The 22629-nt window shown below is 31.3% G+C and overlaps 2 protein-coding genes across 3 annotated transcripts; both read right to left on the reverse strand.

Annotated features, from left to right (window-relative positions):
- Positions 1–2709: 2709 nt before the first annotated feature.
- LOC106753932 (alpha-L-arabinofuranosidase 1) lies at positions 2710–10483 on the reverse strand. 2 transcript variants are annotated; one of them, XM_014635819.2, is made up of 18 exons: positions 10245–10483; positions 9440–9638; positions 9118–9172; positions 8224–8435; positions 7883–8004; positions 7616–7769; positions 7433–7502; positions 6236–6381; positions 6075–6120; positions 5883–5935; positions 5621–5765; positions 5260–5378; positions 4920–4991; positions 4731–4834; positions 4470–4526; positions 3846–4047; positions 3470–3616; positions 2710–3038 (listed from the first exon to the last, which is right to left on the reverse strand). In XM_014635819.2, the coding sequence occupies exons 2-18, from the start codon at positions 9608–9610 to the stop codon at positions 2889–2891; spliced, it is 2025 nt and encodes a 674-aa protein (XP_014491305.1). In that variant the 5' UTR covers positions 9611–9638; positions 10245–10483; the 3' UTR covers positions 2710–2888. The 2 variants fall into 2 exon arrangements, with proteins under 2 accessions (XP_014491305.1, XP_022633372.1); XM_022777651.1 differs by having other exon boundaries at positions 5209–5378.
- Positions 10484–15951: 5468 nt separating this feature from the next.
- Positions 15952–16654, reverse strand: LOC106753868. Its single transcript, XM_014635734.2, has one exon. It carries the CDS (start codon positions 16522–16524, stop codon positions 16141–16143), a length of 384 nt encoding a protein of 127 aa, XP_014491220.1. The 5' UTR covers positions 16525–16654; the 3' UTR covers positions 15952–16140.
- Positions 16655–22629: the final 5975 nt, after the last annotated feature.

Consider the following 22629-nt stretch of genomic DNA (forward strand, 5'->3'; position numbering starts at 1 on the left):
TTTTGATTTTTGGATAAACCAAACGGTCATCAAACTCAGTCCATGAAGTGGATACCAATGCCCCAACGCCTACTGTCTATGTCGAGGTGAATTTTGCATTGGAAATCGATGCCTCAAATGAAGGAGAGACAGTTGCATGGCCCCTCCTGGTCATTGCAGGTTACGACTAAGCATCCCATGAGGTAGGGGAATAGTTACTTGTTTCCAAATGGAAAATCAGTTACGAGGGTAGACCGAGAGGTGTCGTTTCGTTAAGACTCCTGAGGATGGTCAAAGCTTTAACCTCGTCTCCTGCACAGGGAATGAACAAGTATGTAATGGGAAGGAAGATAGTCTTAAGGATTTCTTCTACATGTATTATTACATTTTTAGAGAATTGCTCATCCACTCCCCTTCGACAACTTCTAGATGGGCGTTCTCCATGAGCTTAAGGTGGCGTCCACTCAACTTCACCCTAACGGTTGGGCTTTCATGCAAGTCTTCGTTGTTTTGCGTGTGAAGCTCAACATCACTCGCACCCTTACCATTTTCTTGCATTTTTTCTACATTCACCCAAACGCGAGGAGAGGGTGGATTTCCCTCATCTCTAAAAAGGGGGAAGTGGTTGTTCACTCTATATGTCACTTCCTCTAAAAGATTTAAGAATAAATACTTCAAAGTTGGAGTGAAAGATGCAACCAGACCGGATCCAAAGTTTTTGACGGGGTTGGTCGGCAAAAATTTCCTTATATTAGATTGAGAGTATAAGGAAAATAATGTCATGTCCTAAGGCGCTAATGACACGGCCGAGATGGAAGTTGTGTAGATAATCAACAAGCTATCATGTCGTCTTCCCTGCCAGACTCTCACCAATAGCCTTGACTTTGTTAAATTTTGTATTGAGGTGTTTGATAATATGTCTTTTTTACCCATGTTTGTTTGTTGATCGTTGTTAACATAGCTAAATTTTTGGGTTTTTTTCTCAGATTTAATGGTGTCCATCAATCCAAAGAAGGGTCTTTCCATGAAGATTGATACCCAAAGAGGTGCTACTAAGGACGTTTAAACGACTATTACCAAAAATCTTTCCACTGAGAAGCCTGAAGTGTGTTCTCTTCCCCCAATGGTTTGAAGCAACTTCTCAACCGAAACTTACTTCGGTCGTGCCCCCTTATCAACCAATAGATAAGGAGAAGAAGAGGTCCTCCCGTGAGGAGAAATCTACTTCCTCGCATAAAAGAAGCTAAAGGAAGGGTGTTCCTATTCGTCCCTTGGTAAGGTGTGTCTGCAACACTAAGTTTGAGGTGGGTCAAAAATTAAACATTTGTCTCACCTTGGATGAGAGGGTCTTGGTAGAAGGGTTCTCAAAGTACAAATTGGTGGATGCAACCTTCGAACTGAGTGCCTGCGTAACCTTCATAAACCTCTAAGTTGCTAATATGTTCAATTTAATCCTTTTTTTCTGACATTGTCTAAATCATCAACGACACAGTGTCCACGTGAGTAATCAGTGAATGAGGTGTTCATTTTTGGCATGTGTGGCTCATCTAGCACAATATTCACATTGTCACATCATCATCTTTAACCTCCCAACACATAAACCCTAGCCACCACCTCACACCTTTATTGCACAACGCCGATGACGTGCCACAATGAAACACCTGCACGCACAAATAATAAACCAAGATGCAATTCCCTAAATAAATCCCTAAATTGTAAATCCTTAAATCATTACTTCATAACCAACATAGAATCATGAACCAAGATGTAGTTCTCATGTTTCTTTCTATTTCCCACATACTAAAAAACCAAAACCTAACATTCCACCCAAACAACCAAAACCCAAAAACAAAGCACACATTCATTATATCTATTTTCAAAAGAAAATACCCCTAATTCAATTCTACTAAATTCAAGTTACAAACCCAAATTGTAGAAAGAAAGCGAAAATAACATTCATGAATTGAAGGTAAATGAGAGATAGAATGTGAGAGGAAAGAAAAGGAAAGTGGAAGTTTGAAACCCTAGTATAGGTGGCAATGTGTAAAGTGGAAGTTTGAAACTCTAGCATAGACAGGCCACGTAGACTAAAAACAAACACCTCATTCAGTAATTGCTCACATAATACTATGTCATTAACAATTTAAACACTGTCAGAAAAAAAAAAAAAAGAAGCTAAATTGAACAAAAATTACAAAAGTTCGAACCACATTAAATACTTGAGTTTCCCATTAAACAAAATAGACAAAAATAGGAACCAAATGTGGTATTAAGCGATTTTCAATTTATTTGAATGAAAATGCAATAAATAAAAAGATTAAAAAATTTATGCAAAATGCGTGCAACAATCAACTTCAAAATTAAATATTTTTTTATATTTTTTAAAAAGATTTGACTTTCTAGATTAAAGATATAAAAATATAATGTACGCTTATAGGGATTTTCGTGCTTATAATTATTTAAATTTAAGAACCACATATATTGTCTTTAGTTTTTCATTTGAACTAAACTACTGCTTATGAATGTAAATTTTATCCAAGAATAAAATTTAAACATGAGTGACATGAAACATCGAATTTGAGTTCCAGAATATAGAATAAAAATAAAATTACTCGAAAGAATATTAAAAAGAGATGCTTATGCAAAATTATCAATCATATTTTTCAGTAGAAATTTTGTTAATAAATTTTCTGGTACTAAATTTCAGAAAAAGTCTGTCTCCAAGCTTGGTGGACAAATTACTGAGCATTAATGGAATCCATGTAAATATTATTATTCACAGTGCATCATTGTTTATTTACATGGCAAGGTATAATTCAAATCTTATACAGTTGGTTGCAGCTGATTCATATATTCCATTCCTTCGCCTTGACTTTTTCTTCTGCATTTTGGTCAAATTTTTCATTGCATTACATAGAAGACCACGTAGAAGAATCACTCCCCTTCCTCTTCAGATCGCTGGATTCTTTCAGCAAATCAAATGATGTGAATGAACGTGCAGGGACTGTCACATTCAGGTCCTTCCCAACATTCTGCAGTCCACTCTTAATTGGCACCACCTGGTTCCATAATAGAACAATCAACAAAATCCTAAGCTAATGTTTTCACAGGCTTCCTAAATAGCCATAACAAATTTCCAAGTCTAGATTCTCTCCTGGATTTTATGATGTTCTCCACTGAACATTAACAATACAATGATGTTGGTACTTTAAAAATCTTTTGAAGAAGCGGCAAAGGAACGGCATAGAGAAACCCAGTAGAGAATTCAAATTCCAAATTTCCATCTTTGTTGTGTCTTGAAGATATACTTGATGTAAATTGATTTTGATGTTTGAAAATATATCAAAACAATTTTTAATACACCAAAATCACTTTATCTTGAAGATACACGGTTCATGCAAGGAGTTACAGTAGTAGTGTAATAAAAGGAACAATATTTCAGAAGGGTAAATTAAAAGATGGAATGTGAAAGAGTGAAGATTGAGGTTACCTTCTTTGGCTGTGAGAAGGAGTTCTCATCCATTACATTTCCAGATGTAAGCACAGTCTTTGTTGATCCAGATAACTGCAATGAATTTGGTTCTAGTCCATCAATGGAGATCTTCAGGTTCACTGCGCTGGTGCCAAAGTTCACAACCTGCAAAAGTCAAGTGATTCCAAGTGATGACAATGCTAATGAAAGAATTTCCAATAAAACAAATTTAGATTGCTGGGGGGTTTATAGGAGAAATATACTCAAAATGAAGAATAAATGTTTCTGCAAATTCAGCGTTATGCAATTAACTATAACTATGAAAATGCGACTGATTCTCAAATTCTTTAAAAATTACAGAAGTAAGAGTAACTAATGCAAAAAAACGTGTTACCTTTATTCGTATATAATTTTTGTTATCTACAGAACTTTGAAATGTTATTGCTGATGCAAGGACTGAATTGGAAGAGGAATTCGATTGAAGTGATGAACTNAGAAGTGTTGCTCCACTTGACTCTGAGAAAAATAATTGCACCCAATAGCTAGGAGTTCCATAAGCCTGATAAGAGTTGAACACAATTGCATCTGGGTTCCACCTAATGACAGAAATACAGACAATCTTAGTTTTTCCGTCAATGAAGAACAATTCTACATAATTTATTAACCACCTTAGTATATGAATTGAAAACAACTTCTTCTCAGAAAATTTAGAGCAATGAAATCCTCTGAAAGCACCTTTTCTTTNCTAAATTTTTGTATACATTTAGGTGGAGTAAATTTGTTCTTCAANCAATTGTTTAGCTGAACAAAAAAGTGTTAGTGATCAGCTTTACCACCCTTTATCAGTTTACAACCATGTCTCCTTGGAGAAATAAACAAATTTTTTTTGTCTATTTTCTGGTGGAATCTTTTCATAAACTTCTACTCAGAAAAGAACATANTGCACANTAGTCTTGACCAAAGGCCAAACAAGATGAAAAGGTAATAGAAATTTCCTGGTAAAATCATTAGAAATTACCTCCTGTCATTGGCATTAACAAAAAGTGGAGCATAGCTGACCATTTCGATAACATCACTGCACCAGAAAGTAAAAAATGAAAATGGTGAGTACTAACTATTAAGTGGACTGGATCAGAAACTCAGATTTCATAATCCTACAAACCAAGAATAGGAAAGGAAAAGAAACATTTCAATGCTTTTCAGATTTGGTTTGGGAAAAAGTGCAAGATTTCAAGCTTGACCGTTGTATAAAATAACATCGTAAGAAGTCTCAGTAAACCTGTTCTTTTCGAGTCCAATAAGGAACCCGGCTTCAGCTAGGGCTGCCAAAAGGCTTCCTGTTCCAGCATCTTTTCCAGTCACAGCATACTCACTTACAAAAGCCTGTAAAAGTGTCCAAAATAGATTGAGTACAAACGGAGATGCCNATAACTAATTAAAGAGAAGAGTTTGACAGAGATCATAAAACCTTTGGACCATTTCGTGATGTGCGATCAAATGTGCTAGCTCTAGAAAACATGTCATTCGCAGTTGTATAAACCTAAGAATAGAAACAAAGCATATGAGAGATCAATNTTTTTACATCAAGTTAAGAATGCTATTGCAGCACTATACAGATTATAATTCTAACTAGGTGAGCATTACAACATGTATCACCCACATGTAGCATTCTTGATATTATTATTCAAAAAGAAGGGGAATCATAAAAGAAATTGTGTGAAGGGATTTGTTATGAAAGACATATGTGAAGACATTACATGATAATCATACATATCAGTTGTTATGAAAGACATATGTGAAGACATTACATGATAATCATACATATCAGCTGGATGATCTAAAGCCCGAGAAGAACCATCACAGTTTGAGATAATTTGGATATCAGGATAAGCAGCTCTTATTGCATGATAGAATTTCAGGTAGTTTCCTGGCAGTCAAAGATGTAACATAAAGGGAAAAGGCATCAGATTACTCTGTTTCAATTAGAAATGGGAAAAAATATGAAATCCAGAACTATCCATTAGAATCTGTAATTATCATATATTGATAATAAATTCAACTGCAGCATTTTCCCTTCTTGGCACACATAAATAATACAGTATTATTGTATGCTAACAATGAAAATGTTACTTTTTCTTAGGACAGAATGGACAAGAAAAATATGCATACCTCGATATTTCGGTTTTCCACAATCTTCATTCCCAACAGCAACATATCTTAGATCAAATGGCTCAGGGTGTCCCATAGCGGCTCTAAGAGAACCCCATTTTGAAGTGGGATCACCTCTTGCGAACTCAATTCCATCAAGGGCTTCCTACAATAAAAAATTCAAGACTCTTTTTACATACTTTTGAGTCAAGTTTCTATAAAAAATAATGGAAAAAATAACTAATAAGAGGGGGAAAGGGAGTAGAAGAGTATGATAACATACTTGCACAAGAGGTAAAACCGCAGATGTATCAACTTCATCATTGTGGCTGACACCTAAACCAAAAATTCAATTAGAAAACAAAGAATTTTTTCCTTTCTCCTCATTAGTAAGAAACTCAATGGATGTTTGGTTCAACTATTTTGATGAAATTCCAAACAAGCATTTGGTTAACAGAGATAGACATAAAATTACCATTGTTAAATACCCATATTGGTAAAGCACCCAAGTCCTCAGCAAGCTGCTCAACAATAACAACAACAACGTAACATCATTTACTGATGTAACAAAAACTGAAAGTAGATTCAACTATATAGGAACTTAATAATCCTTAATATATGAAAATCAGCACTTACTTGGAGAAACTCAAAATAGCCAAGTCCATCATCAGTCCAATACATCCAAACATCACCAAAGTGTCCAGGTCTCTCCTCCCATGGTCCAACAGTTGCCTTCCACCGAAATGCATTTCTTAACCATTCTCCTTCAACGAAACAGCCACCTAATGCAATGTAATGAAAAATAGCATTCCCAAATGTTACCTCTGTACAAACTTTAGTAAAATGGAATGCCACATTGTCAAATGATGCTTACTCACACTAGAAGATGCACTAAAGAAAGTAAATAAATAAAAGATTATAGTAGATATGTATCTCAAGATGAATCTTAAATGACTCTGTATCTAAAGATACATGAATGAATCTATGGGATTCCATATCACTTATACAGTTCATATGCTTTTACCTCTTCGACCATTCTTATGAAAAATAAAAAAACTAAAAAGGTATGTGACCTTAAATTTTTAAATGAAAATACACTTGTAAACTTATCCTATTTAATTATTCTTATTTTATTTGTCACTCGCTCATTCAATACATATACTCTTGTAGATTTTTAATAGTTTTTGTTTTTATTCTTCTAAAATAAAGATTTCACGAACTTATATATAACTAATAGTTTGATTTGTTCGACTTCCATTCAAGTTATTTTTTCTTTCTAGTTTTAAATTGCTTACACTGAACTCTGTATAACATCTACCTGATACAGTTGAAGTAATTTTTCATTGTATCTAAATGTTATGATTTCATACAAAATTATGATTGACGATTCAAAAAATAACCCAATGGTTCATTATTTGAATCTCGATCTGAATAACCTATCACAATTACTGTATTTAATGTATCATATCTCATTGTCTTTTTCCATAGAACCTGGTTTGTTTGTTGTATCCTCTAAAAGAAAGAACCCTTCAAGTTTATACATGTCAGTTTAGAAAAATGTTTATCTTCTAATGGCATCTAATAGAATTTTCACCTTGATTTTTGCTTTCAGAGTTGAAAAACATATGAGCAATTGTTAAAAATACATTAACCTTTTCTTTATTCTGTATGCTCTAACCTTTCAATTAAGTACACCTCCATTCGAGTATACTCATTTTGGAGATGAAAAACTAGAGAGCACATAACACAGAACAAAAGTAATGTTTAAACTGTTTCATGTGTGTAAGACAAATTCTATTAGAAATTTCTCAATCTGAACCACAGTATGCTTACCTGGAAATCTGATAAATTTGGGTTTCAAAGCTGACAGCATTTCAAAAAGTTCAGTTCGGAAACCATGTCCCTGCACCGTAAGAAAAGGATACAAATTAATTACTTTAATATGCACACAACTCTGTTATGGTCTAAGAGATAGTTAATCTACTAAAGCTAAATTGTTTCAGAATGTAACGCAACCTTATATGTATCCACTGGCATTGCAGACACTTGGTCCAACCATATCACACCTTTGGTGGTCGTCGTTAATTGAAGTCTTGAGTTATGATCTGTTGCTTTGGCAACCAATAAAGTCTCCACCTTTGTCCAGTTTGAAAAATCATCAGCAGTACCCCTGAAATATCAGTATCAATATCACTCATATTATGATAATTTATGAAATTAAAACTACAGCATGTAAAGTCGCTGCATCACATAGTCTCTGTAATACAAAAAACTGCTTCTCACGTGATTGCAGATGAAGCCAGGTTCCCTACACCATTTGATCCTTTCAAGGAAACTGTTAGATTAAGTGATTCAGTTGAACGAACATAGAAGATCACTTTGTATGTCTTTCCTTGCTCAATATTCTGAAAGAAGATCAAAGTAGTAAATATTTTACTTCAATGATTGTAACAATATAAGGATATCACAGAATTTGCAATCGACAATTGAATTTAAATAGCAGTTTAGACTTCAAGACTACAATTTTTATGTTGTTCAGTCTTTTGTCGTTTGTTTTCTATTCAGCAAATATTTGCACTTAGGATTTATGATCAATTTGATGCAAGGGTATCAATTAGCCTCACCATGCCCCAGAAACCAGGGTTATAAACACCAACACCTTCATCTGGGCAGGTGTTGTCACCTTCACTGTCACATAACACCTCCAATCGAAGTGCAACCTTGTTACGTTCAAAGAAAGAGGTACGATCAGTTTCAACAATTATTGATGATTCATTTCCAATGATTGTCCAAGGATCAATATTAGAAGGAGTGTTAGGGCCCCCAGCTTCAAATCCTAAAACAAGAATTCATAATATTTAAGCTATAGTTTAAAATAGTGACCTAACTATAACAATACAACAAAGTAAACAGCAGATCCTCCATTTGTTCACATTTGAACATTGATAAAGTAGTATCATCCATAATATCTAAAACAGAAACTCATGGAAATGATACCAAAACAGCTAAAGCCCCTCCTTTTCATCAAACATAGGGATTAGGATAAGAAGTTTGACGCAACCACACATTGAAAAGTGCAAAAATAAAAGGAAATCTACAGAATGACAGCTGCAGATGGGTTGAAAATATCATTTAATTGTCACATGTTGAAACGAAAACACCATAAATTACTTGAATAACGGTGAAAAGTTCATCAATTTTATGATGGATACCGTATCTAAGGAAAGAAAAATCACAAACCTTTACATATGTTAAAATGTCCATTTTTAAAGTTTAGTCAGTTAAAATCATGATGCATTTTAAATCAAGGTTTATGCCATGAATTATATGTTCTCATATTCTCTTTTATTTTGTTTCAGTTATTATCACGCTCCGTATCAAGTACAACTGATCGAAGGAATACTGTGCTTGTGCATCTGAACATGTAACTTGCATGAAAATAACAGAAAAAAAAAATCCCAGAGAAACCTTCTACTGCTGCTATTGTCATTAAATAGTGTGAAAAATATGAAAATGACCTCTGTTGCTCACAAGCTCAGCCCATAATCCCCCCGCTCCAGCATGGTTGATCTCCTGAAGATGAAATTCAAGAATCTGATCATTTTCTGATATTTTCACGTGAGGCATCATCAAATTGAATACAGAATTTAAAGTACAATCCCATAACCCTAAACATTCATGCAGTTTATTTGATTAATTATTTCATATGACATCTTCATGCTTATCTCTTACAGCTCATGCATAGCACATGTTCTATCTAGTCCATTTAAAAAGAACACTCTCTTAATAGAAAGGGAGAGGTGCTAATAAATAACAACCAACGAATTCTAGAAACCAGACCTCAAAGAATATGCCAAAAAGTGTCTCTGGTATTGGCCTTCCAGTTGCATCAGAAGCATCTACTACTAGAGTTGTTCTCAGGTCAGTAGCAAAGCATTGGAAGACAAGGCAAAGAAGCACTATGAACAATTGGAGCAGAGAAACATTGCATAAGGCCTTGAATGAACCCATTGTTCACAACATTCAATCTATCTGCAAACTAAGTAATGGAACGAACAAAAACAAAAACAAAAACTTAGATTATAAAGGATGAAAAGGGAATAAAAAAAGTCAAAACAATCAATATGTCAGGCCAAAAAAAAGAAGCACGTTTACTGTCACCACCGCTTGATCCTGATGACAATAATAATAATAATAATAATGAAGAAAGAAAAAGAAATAATATTTCAATAACTGCATGGAATTGTTCCAGTCAACTTTATCCGGAAAATCCGAAATCTAGATGTTCATTAAAGAATTCGGTTAATTTATCACAAACAACACAAAAATAAACAAAATAGGAATTTTGTAAATGACAGCAAAAAGTAAATCCTGAGCTCGAATTTGAGGTTCTGAATGCAATTATTACCATGCCTCTCGAGAAATATTGTGTGAATTCAAACAATGTCTTAAAATCCAAAGAAATTAACAGTGAATTATTACAGGTAGCTGCACCCATGCCATGTTCAATAATAATAGCAATAAAATAATGCACAGACTATGAAACAGGTCTCACCCATAAGACGATCAAGTTATAATAAGAAGAAAACAAATTAACAAGAAAAAGGGTCACTAATTCAGTGATTGGAGAGCTAAAAACACTCACGGTTATGCTTGATCGAAGCAGAAGGTAAAGTGGAATGTAAGGAGTTAAAGAAAACGTATGTGTTTGTGTGGAGTGGTTGGTCTGAATCTGCTGGTGTTTTACTTCTCTTTATAGAGAAAGATTTGATCAGTGAGAGTGAAGCGAAAGAGATGATGTCAAAATATTCAGTAGGTATTTTTGCCTTCGCTTCCACGGTTGAAAGAGGAACTCTGATGTCTTCAACACAGACATTTGTGGATTTGTTTTAAGATTTTCTTCTATTCGGTGTGTGGGACCCACCTCAGTGTGCAATTCTAGCATCATTGCGTGGCGTAACCACATAACAGACAACCTCAATTTTTCTCACTTTTTGTTTTTTTCTGTTAGTTCATACATTTTTATATATTTTGACAACTCTTTTTTAACAACTTTTTGATAAGAGGACATGTGTTATTACTTTACTGATTTGTTTAAATTTATGTTTAAAAAAATATTTGAAACGAATGAATCATAGATTGCCACGTATGCGTTGTCAAAAAATTATTAAGAAATAATTATTAAAGAAAATTTTTCCTTTTATTTTATCCTTTGCAGCAGAGTTTATCCACTCATAGAAACATGTCACTGTATCAGTTCTGTTTATAAAAGTTAAACCATAAAGAGGAACATAAAATAATTATTAATAGAGTAAGAATATCATAACTTCAGTGTACACACATATATAATTACTTGTTGATTTTTTTTTGTATAATATCGCGTCAGAATCTCTACCTGAACTGAACAAGGTAACAAGGTATGACAAAGCATTAGATATGCTTAGATACATATATGGTTATAACTGGTATCTGATTTTGGGTCTTACAACAACTTTATTCTTACTTTTATAGTTTTGAAGCATTCTTTTACTTTTATGATTCACTTAAACTAGTTTCCTACTGGCGTAATTAGTTAAGAAAAAATTTATTAATATTAACATAATTATATTTTATATTACAATGATTATATTTTTGTGTGATTTAATTAAATAATAATGGTTTTTCTTTTATATAATTTGTTTTAAAGTATGAACATACGACCAATGATTTTATTATAATTAATGTTTTCTTACTTTAATTCACTTATATACCTTGACGAAATAACTTTTAAAATATATAATTTAATATATTACTTTGATATTATTCGTTTTAAAATTAAATCTTTTAATAAATTATGGTAAAGTTATATTTAGCATGTGAAATGGTAATTTTATTTTCTATTTTTCAAATAATTTTATTTTCTCAAATTCATTTACCATTAAATAGTTGATATTATTATTATTATTATTTTATTATTATTATTATTATATTTTTAAGTAGTTAGGTTTTTTACATAAATTTTAGGTTTAATTACAATTTAAATTTTTCACAAATTTTAAATATTTTTAATTAAAATTTTATTAAAAAATTATTCTATTGAGTGTTGTGTAAAAAATTAGAAAAGTGGTGTTTTATATAATGGTTTAAAAATAGTAAGACTCAATTATATTAATATTAAAAAAATTTAGTATAAATAGTTTTTTCATAAAAGAAGTTCATTATTTTAAAATATGACATTTCTTTAAAAATTACTTTTTTAGAGTTTTTTAATTTCCTTTTAAGAGTTTTTCTTCTTTGTTTATCTGTTTGAAGATCTGAGATCGCTAAAGTGATATTTGTGATGATCTGTTCAATTTAAGTCGATCATTTTTTTCGTTTGTGTAAGTTAGTTTTCTATCATTTTTACTCTCGGTCCAATTTATCTTACATTTGCATGAGGTCCTTCTTTTGGTTCCATGTGTCATTTAAGTTGTCAATATGAGTATATTGATCAATCATCATGATGGTATATCCCGATGGTTTTTATGATTTTTCTATATGTAGATATATCATCCTATGGATTTAGAGGTGTTTTGGTGCTTTTAGATTTCTTAAGTTAGGTCACAAATGAAGGAAGTTAATTATAGATTTTTGGATGTTGAGATTTGTTAATCGGTATTATGAATTATGAATGTGGTGTTTTAAGTTTTATTTTGCTCTATGATGTTTAACTGTAAAATGACAAATAGTGTGAGCGCTTGATTTGGCTTTAAAGTTATGCAATATACACTTGTAAAATTATTTAATCACTTGTAAAATTATTCAATATCCTATAATTCACTTTATTTACTTCATATCCAATGCATTTATTTTTTTTCTTATAAACTCCTAATTAATAATATTTATCAAATTCATTCGTTTTTTTTCTACATCTATTTCTTACATCATTACATCAATTCATTTAATGATAGCTATGCAATAAAAAAAATAGTTTTATTTAACTATAAAATGGCATGGAAGACAATGCTATAGATGATGATAGTTATTTATTCCATATAGAACTGAAGTTGTCACAACATGACACAGTTTTAGTTTATTCTATACAGAGTTAAACTCATCACAACATGACATGACTTCAGTTCATTTTAGTGCAGAACTGAAGTCATCATAACATGACACGACTTCAATTCATTTTGGTGTAGAATTGAAGTCGTCATGACATGACTTTATTTTTGGTTTGTGATTAACCTTAATCAAATTTTTCTCAATTTGTGATAACTTTAATTTTTCACAAAAGTCATCACATGTTGACACGACTTCAGCTTATTTATTAGGAGTGAAGTGTTTCAACTTGGCACAACTTATATGTTTTGAAGTTATGCCAACTTGTTATAACTTATCCATTCTTAAATTTTTTAAAATTTGTACCATATATATTTAATCAAAACAGTACACATATATTTACAAATTAATACTGGTATATACATAAAAGTGATTAAATGAAATAATACAAATTTTACGTATTTTATATTTTAAGTAATTTTATAATGCAATAGAAAATAATATTTTCTTAGGTTAAATATTTTTTTAGTTTATAGACGTAAAATTTGAATAATTTATATTTCAATATTTGATGTATTTTCACTTTCAAACTTACAAAATGAATATATATAATCCTTTACTTAAACAACATTAACTTTCTTTTTATGTGTTAAATAATATTATAAACTGACATTTGAGTTTAAACATGATATAAATAATTCAAGCACTGACATAAAATATCATTTAACATATAAAAAAATTCACACAAATTATATATATATATATATATATATATATATATATTAATTTTTAAAGTTTGAAAGTCAACTCTTAAATTTTAAGACAGAGACGAGTTTCAATTTTGGATTCAAATTGAAACTAAAAATATATTTAATTTATTTTAATATTACTAAAATATTTTAAAATTTTTATTTTAATTAAATAAAATATTTAAAAATTTAATATAATTTTAAATAAGCTATTTAGTGTATATTTCTTTCAATTTTTCCTTTTCAAGTAATTTTTCATAATTTATTTATTCCATTTTTCCATTTTACCCGTTCCAATAAATTTTAGCATATGATAAAAACAAAAATAAAGATATAATTAAAACAAACACATGCAATCTTATTTTAAATTCATATAGAAAAAGAAATAATTAAGAAAAGAAAGAAAAAAAAAATTAGTGTGCACGAGAGAGAATATTTTAAACCGTGTACACTTCATTTTGTTTGTCGGTGGAGAGTTGCAGTAGTAGCAATTAAATGTAATAAATATCTTTTTGTTTTTTTGCCAAAATAATTATTATCGATGTTGGAGATGCTTAATCCAAAGCATGATACAGATTAAAAAGTCATAATTATTTCTCATGATTGTTGCTAAAAAAGAGATTTGATTCCCTTCGTTTCAGAATGCTTGTATTAAGTTAAACATAGTAGTCTATCTCAAATTAAACCACACGGAAAAACAATATTTAATTAAATCTATGGAAAAGGTTAGAACTATAAAAATAATAAAGGGGAATAATATAAAGAATTTTAAATGCATATGTTAGAAACAGGTCATCTTTTAGCTTTTCCATAATTAAATTTTTTTATTGACTATTAAATTGTTATTCTGTAAAACTAAAAATTGAGAACATTAAATTAACTAAACGACTTTTAATTGATTTATTTTAGATTATCATTGATTTCAATCATATTTCATTAAAAATCATATTTTACTCATTCTAGACATTCATTATTAAATGTACTAATCTATTCTTCTTCCTTTTTATTAAGTAAACAAGTGTTTCAAAGTCTAAATTAACCAAAGATCAATTAATTTATTTAGTTTCTCACTTATTTTAAGTGTTTACAAATAAAAACCTATTTAATACTTTTTTTTTCAGACATAAATAAGTTAAGTGTTTTATGATTATATATATATATGTGAAGATTTACATGTGAAGATTCACTTGCTTACTATATAAAATTTTGTAAGCCTTATATGAATTCTAATTGAAGATCAAGATTGAATTATTAAAAACAAGTGTTAAAACAATCTCAAAATCATAAATCAAAACTTAAGAAAAATAAATAAAAATAATATAATTTGATTTAATTAAAGGAATAACTTACTACTTACATAACACTTCATAATCCATTGCAAGACATAATAATGAAAAAGAAATTATAAAAAATATAGTAAAGTGAGAAGGAAACAGAGAACTTATCCAATATGTGATTGTTCAATATCTTCTTTTTGATGGTATATGCCTCCTTTTTGTATCCTGCAAATTATATTGATGATTCTAGTAAGATCATCAAACAAAAATCAAGCATATCATAATTGAATATCAATGAAGAAAAAAAATCAACTAGTATTGTGTGAAACACACAAAGTACACAATAATATTTGAAAGAAAAGTAGTTGAGTTCATAAAGTCAAATTTATAGTCTTGTATTGTTACGTGAAAACCATTGTAATATTCTTCGTAAATTTTGAATATTACCCTGTAAGCTTTGATTGTTTTTTCATTATTCGTTTTAAGAGTTTTTTTTTTTATTTTTTTTTTTATCTTAAGGAGAGATTAAGAAAGTATGACGTAGAAGTTAAACTTATAATACTTAGAAAGGTTAAACTTGTATGTTTAAAGATATTATACTTATCCAAAAAGGCTGGCACTTAGATCACTTGGAGAGTTAAACACTCGTAATACTTAGAGAAATTGATATTCATGATCTAAAGAAATTCATGTATTCGTTAATGAAATTATATATTTTATTAGTAAAATATCCTATGCATGGTAATTAAGAGACTAGACGTAGTTCTAGTATTCACAATGAATGAGAATGTAAATGTTGTGCATGCTTATATTTTAATTCTATCTTCTATAATGTTCATACTTACATGAAAATATAAATAAATATAAATTAATGTTTACATGCTCTATTCTTCTTCTATTAAAGCAAATTCGAACTATCAAATTCTATGACACCAACATCAATAAGAGTTTAAGGAATATGTGAAATATATAACAATAATTGAGAAAAATTGAATGAGAATGAGTAACTACTCTATCTGATATAGTATATGTTGTGAAAAAAAATAGTAAATACTCCATTGATAATATGTTGAGTAAATAAACAATATATATATATATATATATATATATATATATATATATATTATTTTTAAATATTATAATATTTTAGAAAGTAGTGCAGTTACGCCATGTATTATTTAACCACATTAACCTAATTTTATTTTAATAATCTTTTTATTACTATAACATGTCAACAATACCCTTAGAATATATTTACATACTATATAATCCCATGAACTATCAATTAAAAACCAATATCACGATAGAAACATTAAGACAATTTGATGGTATTCATATATGAATTAAGGCTTGTTGCCTCAATTTTAATAATTTGCTCCTCTAATCCAACATTTCCTTTGTTTAGGAGTCACCAAACTGAGAATAATAACATAAAAAGAGGGAAAAAGAAGAAGAAATGAATTGGTGGTATACACACCAATTTAATGATAAAAGTCTATGCAATTTTTGGAAGGTGAAGATCTGTTTGAAGGGACTTGAGTGATGTAGGATTGACATGCATGAATAGGTAGTTGCCAGCAAAAAGATCACCGAAATGGACTTGTCCATCCTTGAATCTTTTCAAGACTTTGGCATAGGAAACCCTGACGGAAGAAACCAACCTGGCTCTTTTTCGCCAGAGTTTTCTGAAGCTTGAGATTTTGAGCCTGAATCTTCTCCTGATGGGAACCCTTTTGAACCTGAATCTTGGCTTCTCACTCGCTCTGTCCCTGTCATCATCGGAACCCTTTTCATGTCTTAGCTTTTGGTAACGAAGTTTGCTGAGAGGAAGCATTTGGAGGGAAGACATGGTGGGTTTTTTAGGATTAAAACAATTCATTGTACTGAAAAACGAAAGGAAATGATGATAGAGTTTATGCCTGGTTCTGTGTGAGTAGTTGGTTTTCTAATGTTAGTCTGATATGACAGGTGAAAGTTGAAGGTGGATTGAAAGTGGCCACACGAACCAAGATCACTCTGGAAAAGATGTTCAATGCATTAAATACTGTGTGAGACAGTTGGTGAGTCTACCTATATTTTATTGTGCATTAAATTTCTCTGTTGGCCTATATTATATTACATAATTTTATATTTTATTTTACTTTAAAATTAGTGTCACGGTTAATCACATATTTTCTTTTAGGATTAATAATTTCTTTTTAAACTTTTTCTTGAGTGATCTGCTTGTGTTTTTATTGACTTTTGTTGGTCTAATTTAAATAAAATACACGTATTAAAGACTTTAACAACTAAAATTCTAAGTCTTTCATGTATTTTTAAAATCCAAGTTTTCTTTAAATTTTCAATACTTTTATCAAAACTATTTATTAAAGTAAGATGTATAGAAAAGTATTTTGGATGAATTTCTTATTTGATCATTGGATTGCAATAATATAAATATACAAATTGATAACATAATTGATAAGAGTTAAAAGGAAATAAATTCTACCAATTCAATTATAATAATTAATATCAATTATAATAATTGATATTTAACACTAATAATTAAATTAAATAAAGAGAAAGTAAATATACAAGAATTAGCTAATAAAGGCTAATTATTCCAATTTAAAACTAATTATTATAATTGATACCTGTTGGGGGAGGTTCGGCACACACATAGATCTCCACACATGGTAAGACATTGTCCGCTTTGGGCCAAGCCCTCACGGGTTTACTTTTGGTTCTAATAAGGCCTCTTACCATTGGAGATATCTATGTGTATATAAACCCTTGACCAGTCCTTCTTTCACTCAATGTGGGACTTTGTTTGCACTCCAACATCCTCCCTCAAACAAAGGACTCTCATGATTCATTCGGTGATCCGCCACTGGCCTCCTGCCTGGCTCACCTGATCATGGGGGGCGTACTCGTCTGAGCCCGGTCACCAGATCCGAACCATGGGCTCTGATACCACTGTTGGGGGGAGGTTCGACACACACATAGATCTCCACACATGGTAAGACATTGTCCGCTTTGGGCCAAGCCCTCACGGGTTTACTTTTGGTACCACTCCAAAAGGCCTCTTACCATTGGAGATATCTACGTGTATATAAACCCTTGACCAGTCCTTCTTTCACTCAATGTGGGACTTTGTTTGCACTCCAACAAGATGTTCATTTTTTTTACGTACTATTAATAAATATATATTAATAAACATTTTTTAAGAAAATGGATCAATTGTTGAAAATGTGTAGCAGTCAAAGGAAAGAAAGAATTAGAAGTGTTATAAACTTGAGTATCTACTTGATTAACATTATAGCACAACTTTTGAAATATCAAGGAGTATCCAACAATCTTCACTATCATAAAGATAAGTTGTTACTTTTGTTATTTTGGACTTTTTATATTCAATATAGGTCCAATGTCAATGAAAATGACATAAACTTTATGTTAGAGTCTATCTCCGACGTAAATTTACTTAAAAAATATTTCAATCTTATGTAAATTTATGTTAGAGGTATTGGAATATGACATAAAGTTGAAATTGTTTCAAAAAAAAACCACAAAGATTTATGTTTGATCATACAATGTTAGACGTAAATCTACATCATGTTAGGACCAGTAAATCTAGAGAAAGTGGAAGTTAGGTGTGCATTTGAGTGGATCGAGTGATTTTGACGGTAATATATAAGAAAACTTTTCAAAACTTTGAGCCACTTTCTGCATGCACCTCTTCTCTCCAAATTCTTGAGTTTCCTTTTCTCCTTCTTCTCTCTACAAATTCTCACCTTCTTTTTCTTCTGATCATCAATCAGACCGCGCCTGAGCTTTCCTAGTGTCAAGAGCTTCTCTTTTCACCGATCAAGTTGCTATTTTGGAATTGGTAAGTTCAATTCCTTCGTCCTTTGAAGTTTCTGCATTTTCTGTTACATGTAAGCATTGTTCAGCTTGCATGTGTTCATCTGCTACTCCTCTGAATCTGTTTTATGTCTTTGATCCTTTGGTTGGTTCCTTTTCACTGATCAGAAATTTGTAGGCTGCCTTAGAAGTTACTTGTGGGTTAGGCAAGGTTGTGGAAGTGTAGAAATTGTATGGTTTATTCGAGATAAGGGAAGGTAGTAATTTAATTATGTTTTTCTGTGTTTGGACTTTATGTTTGAATTTTTGCATGTTTGCATGTATGAGTAATTGGATGTTTGATTGAATCATGTTTAACTGTTGTGTATGACTGAGATCTGCTAATTGGGTTGGGTTTTTCTGGAAGAAAAGTGTTCGGTCTGTTCTGCTTTTGAGGAAGTAAATGTGTGAAATTGAGGGGTTGAGGTTAAGAGTGAAATTGGGTGGTAAGGTATGTATGAGCATGCTTAATTGGGCCTATTAGAACATCTAAGTTCTTTTAAAACGTGTCAAAGTGAGAAATGTGTTTTTGGTCTTTGAGTGCTTGTTTCTGCATAATTTAGGGGAAATCTGTTAAGGGATTCTTTTGATTGATGTTATGAAGGTTTAGGTATATTCGACTAGGTTTAAATTGGTTTATAATTCGAGATCTGAGGATTTGGAGTTGGGAAAAATATTTTGATTTGGTTAAGTTAGGAGTTGTTCATAATTCTATAGAAGTTCTGCAGAATTATGCAGAACGCCGAGTGTTTATAGTTGGCCGTTCGACCTTGTTCTGTGTTCAGTCATTAACAGGGTTTGGTCTCTTTGGAGTCCTACCAGTTCATGATCGTTCGGTCTTAGATGGGTGATCGGTCTCAGTAGTGTTCGATCTTGTACTAGCACTCAGTCTCAGTAGTGCTTGGTCTTGTACTAGCACACAGTCGCTTCTTAGTAATCGTTCTTGTACTTATATTTGGTCTTAACTGTGTTCGGTCACTTATGATACCTGTTCAATATCGTTCGGTCACATTAGTAATCAGTCTTACTTGAATATTCTGTTTGAGTTATGAGCGTTTGGTCTAAGCTCTTAGGGTTTGGTCTAAGCGCTTAGTATTCGGTCCCTTCTAGTGGTCGGTCTATAATAGTGTTTGGTTATTTCTTCAGTTCTATCTATTATGGATTGTTCGGTCCTATTCTTTGAGTAGAGAGAAGTCGTTTGATCATGTGTATGGGTTATGGGTGTTCTTCCATTCGGTCTCCAACATTCACAGAGTTCTCAGACTTATGAGTAAAGATATGATTGTTGAATGAAATTACATGTTATATAATGAGGATTATGTTTTTAAGTAATGTGGAAGAGAATTCCAAGGCGGAATGTCTCATGGATGGTTATTGAATTGTAAAGTATGAATGTGGCTATTGCTTAACTGGTGTTTATCCTATGATTACTCATTCTCAAGTAGAGAGGAGTAACTCATGTGTGAGAATGGCAGGAGGTCCTAGTCCATAAGGTAACTCGGGCGAGGTATAACAGACTAACCTTGGGTGACAACTATTGATGGCATCCCAACTACTACATCATCCGGGTGCGCAAACGTCATAGCTACACATTCATACAATCCGGATAATTAAGTCAAATGGTTAGTCATTGCATGTATTATATGTTTGGTCATTGATTGAAACGTATGTTTGGTTGTTACATGCTTGACATGTTTGGTTTTTGAGTCTACTCTTATGTTTGTTTAAATTGTATGTTTTATTGGATTAATTAAATTACTCTAGCTTACCCTACTTTTCATGTCTTGTCTTATGTTGCCCGTCCGGTTGTCCTTTTCATTGCAATGATCATCCTGTGGATGTGAGCAAAAGGTGATGAGTGCTCTCTAGGCAGGTGTTGAACGAGGAGCTTCAAAACTCTTAGTGTAGGACCGTTCAGTTTATATAGAGTGTTGTATGACAGTTCGTTTTGTTTATATGTTTTGTATCAGACTTATGGTACTTTGTAAAGTTTTTAATTTTACAGTTATTTTTGGATAACTATACTATTAAATACTTTAATAACTCTTGGATAACTGATATATCATATTGTTATATGTGATTATTCTATAATATAGTTTTTACTATATTCTGGGATGTTACACATTAGGCTATGTATTTTTCGATGTAAATTTATGTTTGTCAAAAGAATGGTTTGAGGTAAATTTACATCGCACAATACATAATCTAATGTAAATGTTTGTGTGTTTTTTTTAAGTGGATTGGTTTTGGCACATAACGAAACTTGTAAATCAAAAAATTCCCAAAATAAGATATACATTTAAACTACACTTTAAAAAAAATTATATAATGTAACCTAAAAATATTTAACATCAAAGTAAATCCTAAAATAATAAAAGTACTAATGTAACCTAAACAACAACTAAGCTATACGTGTTGGTGGAGAAAGTTTGTCCATTGTTGTCTTATTTAAGTCATCTCCTCCTATGTTATAAGAGATTATTCATTGAAGACTAGAAATAGTGATATAACATTATTATTGATAGTAAGACATTTGTGAAGAAATTATTCCCAATTAAACCCTTATTGATCCCTTACAAAATAATTTTGTGAAAGATTAACGACGAAACAACGAAGATATTATTCCACAACTAGGATATAAGTAGCTAATCAATGAGGAATTATTCCCTTGTTATTTGTTGCAACTTTCTTAGAATATCCTATTCTAAAGACTCACTAATGAATTAAAAAATACATGCTAATACCCTTACTGATTAGCTACAAAAATTGTTTGTTAATTTGCTACAATTTTGTAGTAATTTTATAGTTAACTTCTTAAGTTATTCCCCAACAAATATATAGAAAAATATTTAATAGCTAATTCATATCAAATTATAGGAATTCATCTCTAGCTTATCTGTATCAAATTTTAACAATATAACCTTATCTAATCCCTAACTAATCCATAGAAAATTTTAAGAACTTCTCACTAGTTAATTCCTAGTTGATCTATAGAAAATATTATATCAGCTTATCTCTAGCTAATCTCTAGTTGATTTGTAGCAAATTGTAACAACTTATCCCTAATTAATCCTTAGCAAAATTGTTGCAAATGAGTTTCAGTTGTCTAGTTACCACGCCAAAGCACGATGAGCACTTCTCAAACAACAACATTACTAGTTCAAATGAATGTTGGTTATCCTATCAGTTATTATGTTACATTGTTATAAAAATCTCATTAACACTATAAGAAGATATCCCATTTTAACTTAGGAATCTCAATAATGCCTACGATATCTTAATCTTGTAGGTTATATTCTTTTTAGAGCCATCACTTTTTGGAATGGAATATCTTAATCTTGTAGGTTACATTCTTTTTAGAACCATCACTTTTCAAAATGGAATTGTTCCTAGCTTACAAATTGCTCAACTAGGTGTTGATTTCTATGTACAAATAGAGGATGCAAATCGGTTGTTTAATCTTCATTCCTTAACAAGTCTCAAGTTGAGCTCATTGCATAATCTGATTTCCTCACCAGTTCATATAAGCTATATATCAATGAGCTCATTCCAAACATAATAAAGTTACTCAACAATCTAATATGTTAACTTCTTCAACATTTTAACTCATTCAATTTTAACCTTCATCTGCATGAGCTTTATTTACAAATAATGACATTACTTTATCAATTTTTCTTTATCCAATTTTTTAATCTCTTAATATCCTTAGTCTCTTTAGAAATTATGTGTATAACTCCACAATTAATTCTCTAACTTCTTTTGTCATCGTTGATCTCTCCTTCGATCTATTAAAATCATTTACTATATTCTATTGGTTTCTGTACTGGTCACCCAGTCCGGCCTAAGGTCGGCCCGAAGTAGTCGTGTTGATCACCCGACCTGGCCGGAGACCGACCGATAACAATAATACATATTGGTCGAAAGGCAATAAGGAATGTGTACTGCCCCTCGGCCGGTGTGAGACCGGCTGGTATGGAGAGTCGTCAAGGATCGAATTGGCCGACCGGTAAGGCTCGAGATGTTAGGAGGTAAGTTAATTTTAATAAGAGTTTAACAGTTTTGGGCCCTGATTAAGATGTTATTGGGCTTTAATTAGAAAAGCCTT

This window comes from Vigna radiata, unplaced genomic scaffold (genome assembly GCF_000741045.1).
Source record: "Vigna radiata var. radiata cultivar VC1973A unplaced genomic scaffold, Vradiata_ver6 scaffold_7, whole genome shotgun sequence".
NCBI classification, from domain to species: Eukaryota; Viridiplantae; Streptophyta; class Magnoliopsida; order Fabales; family Fabaceae; genus Vigna; species Vigna radiata.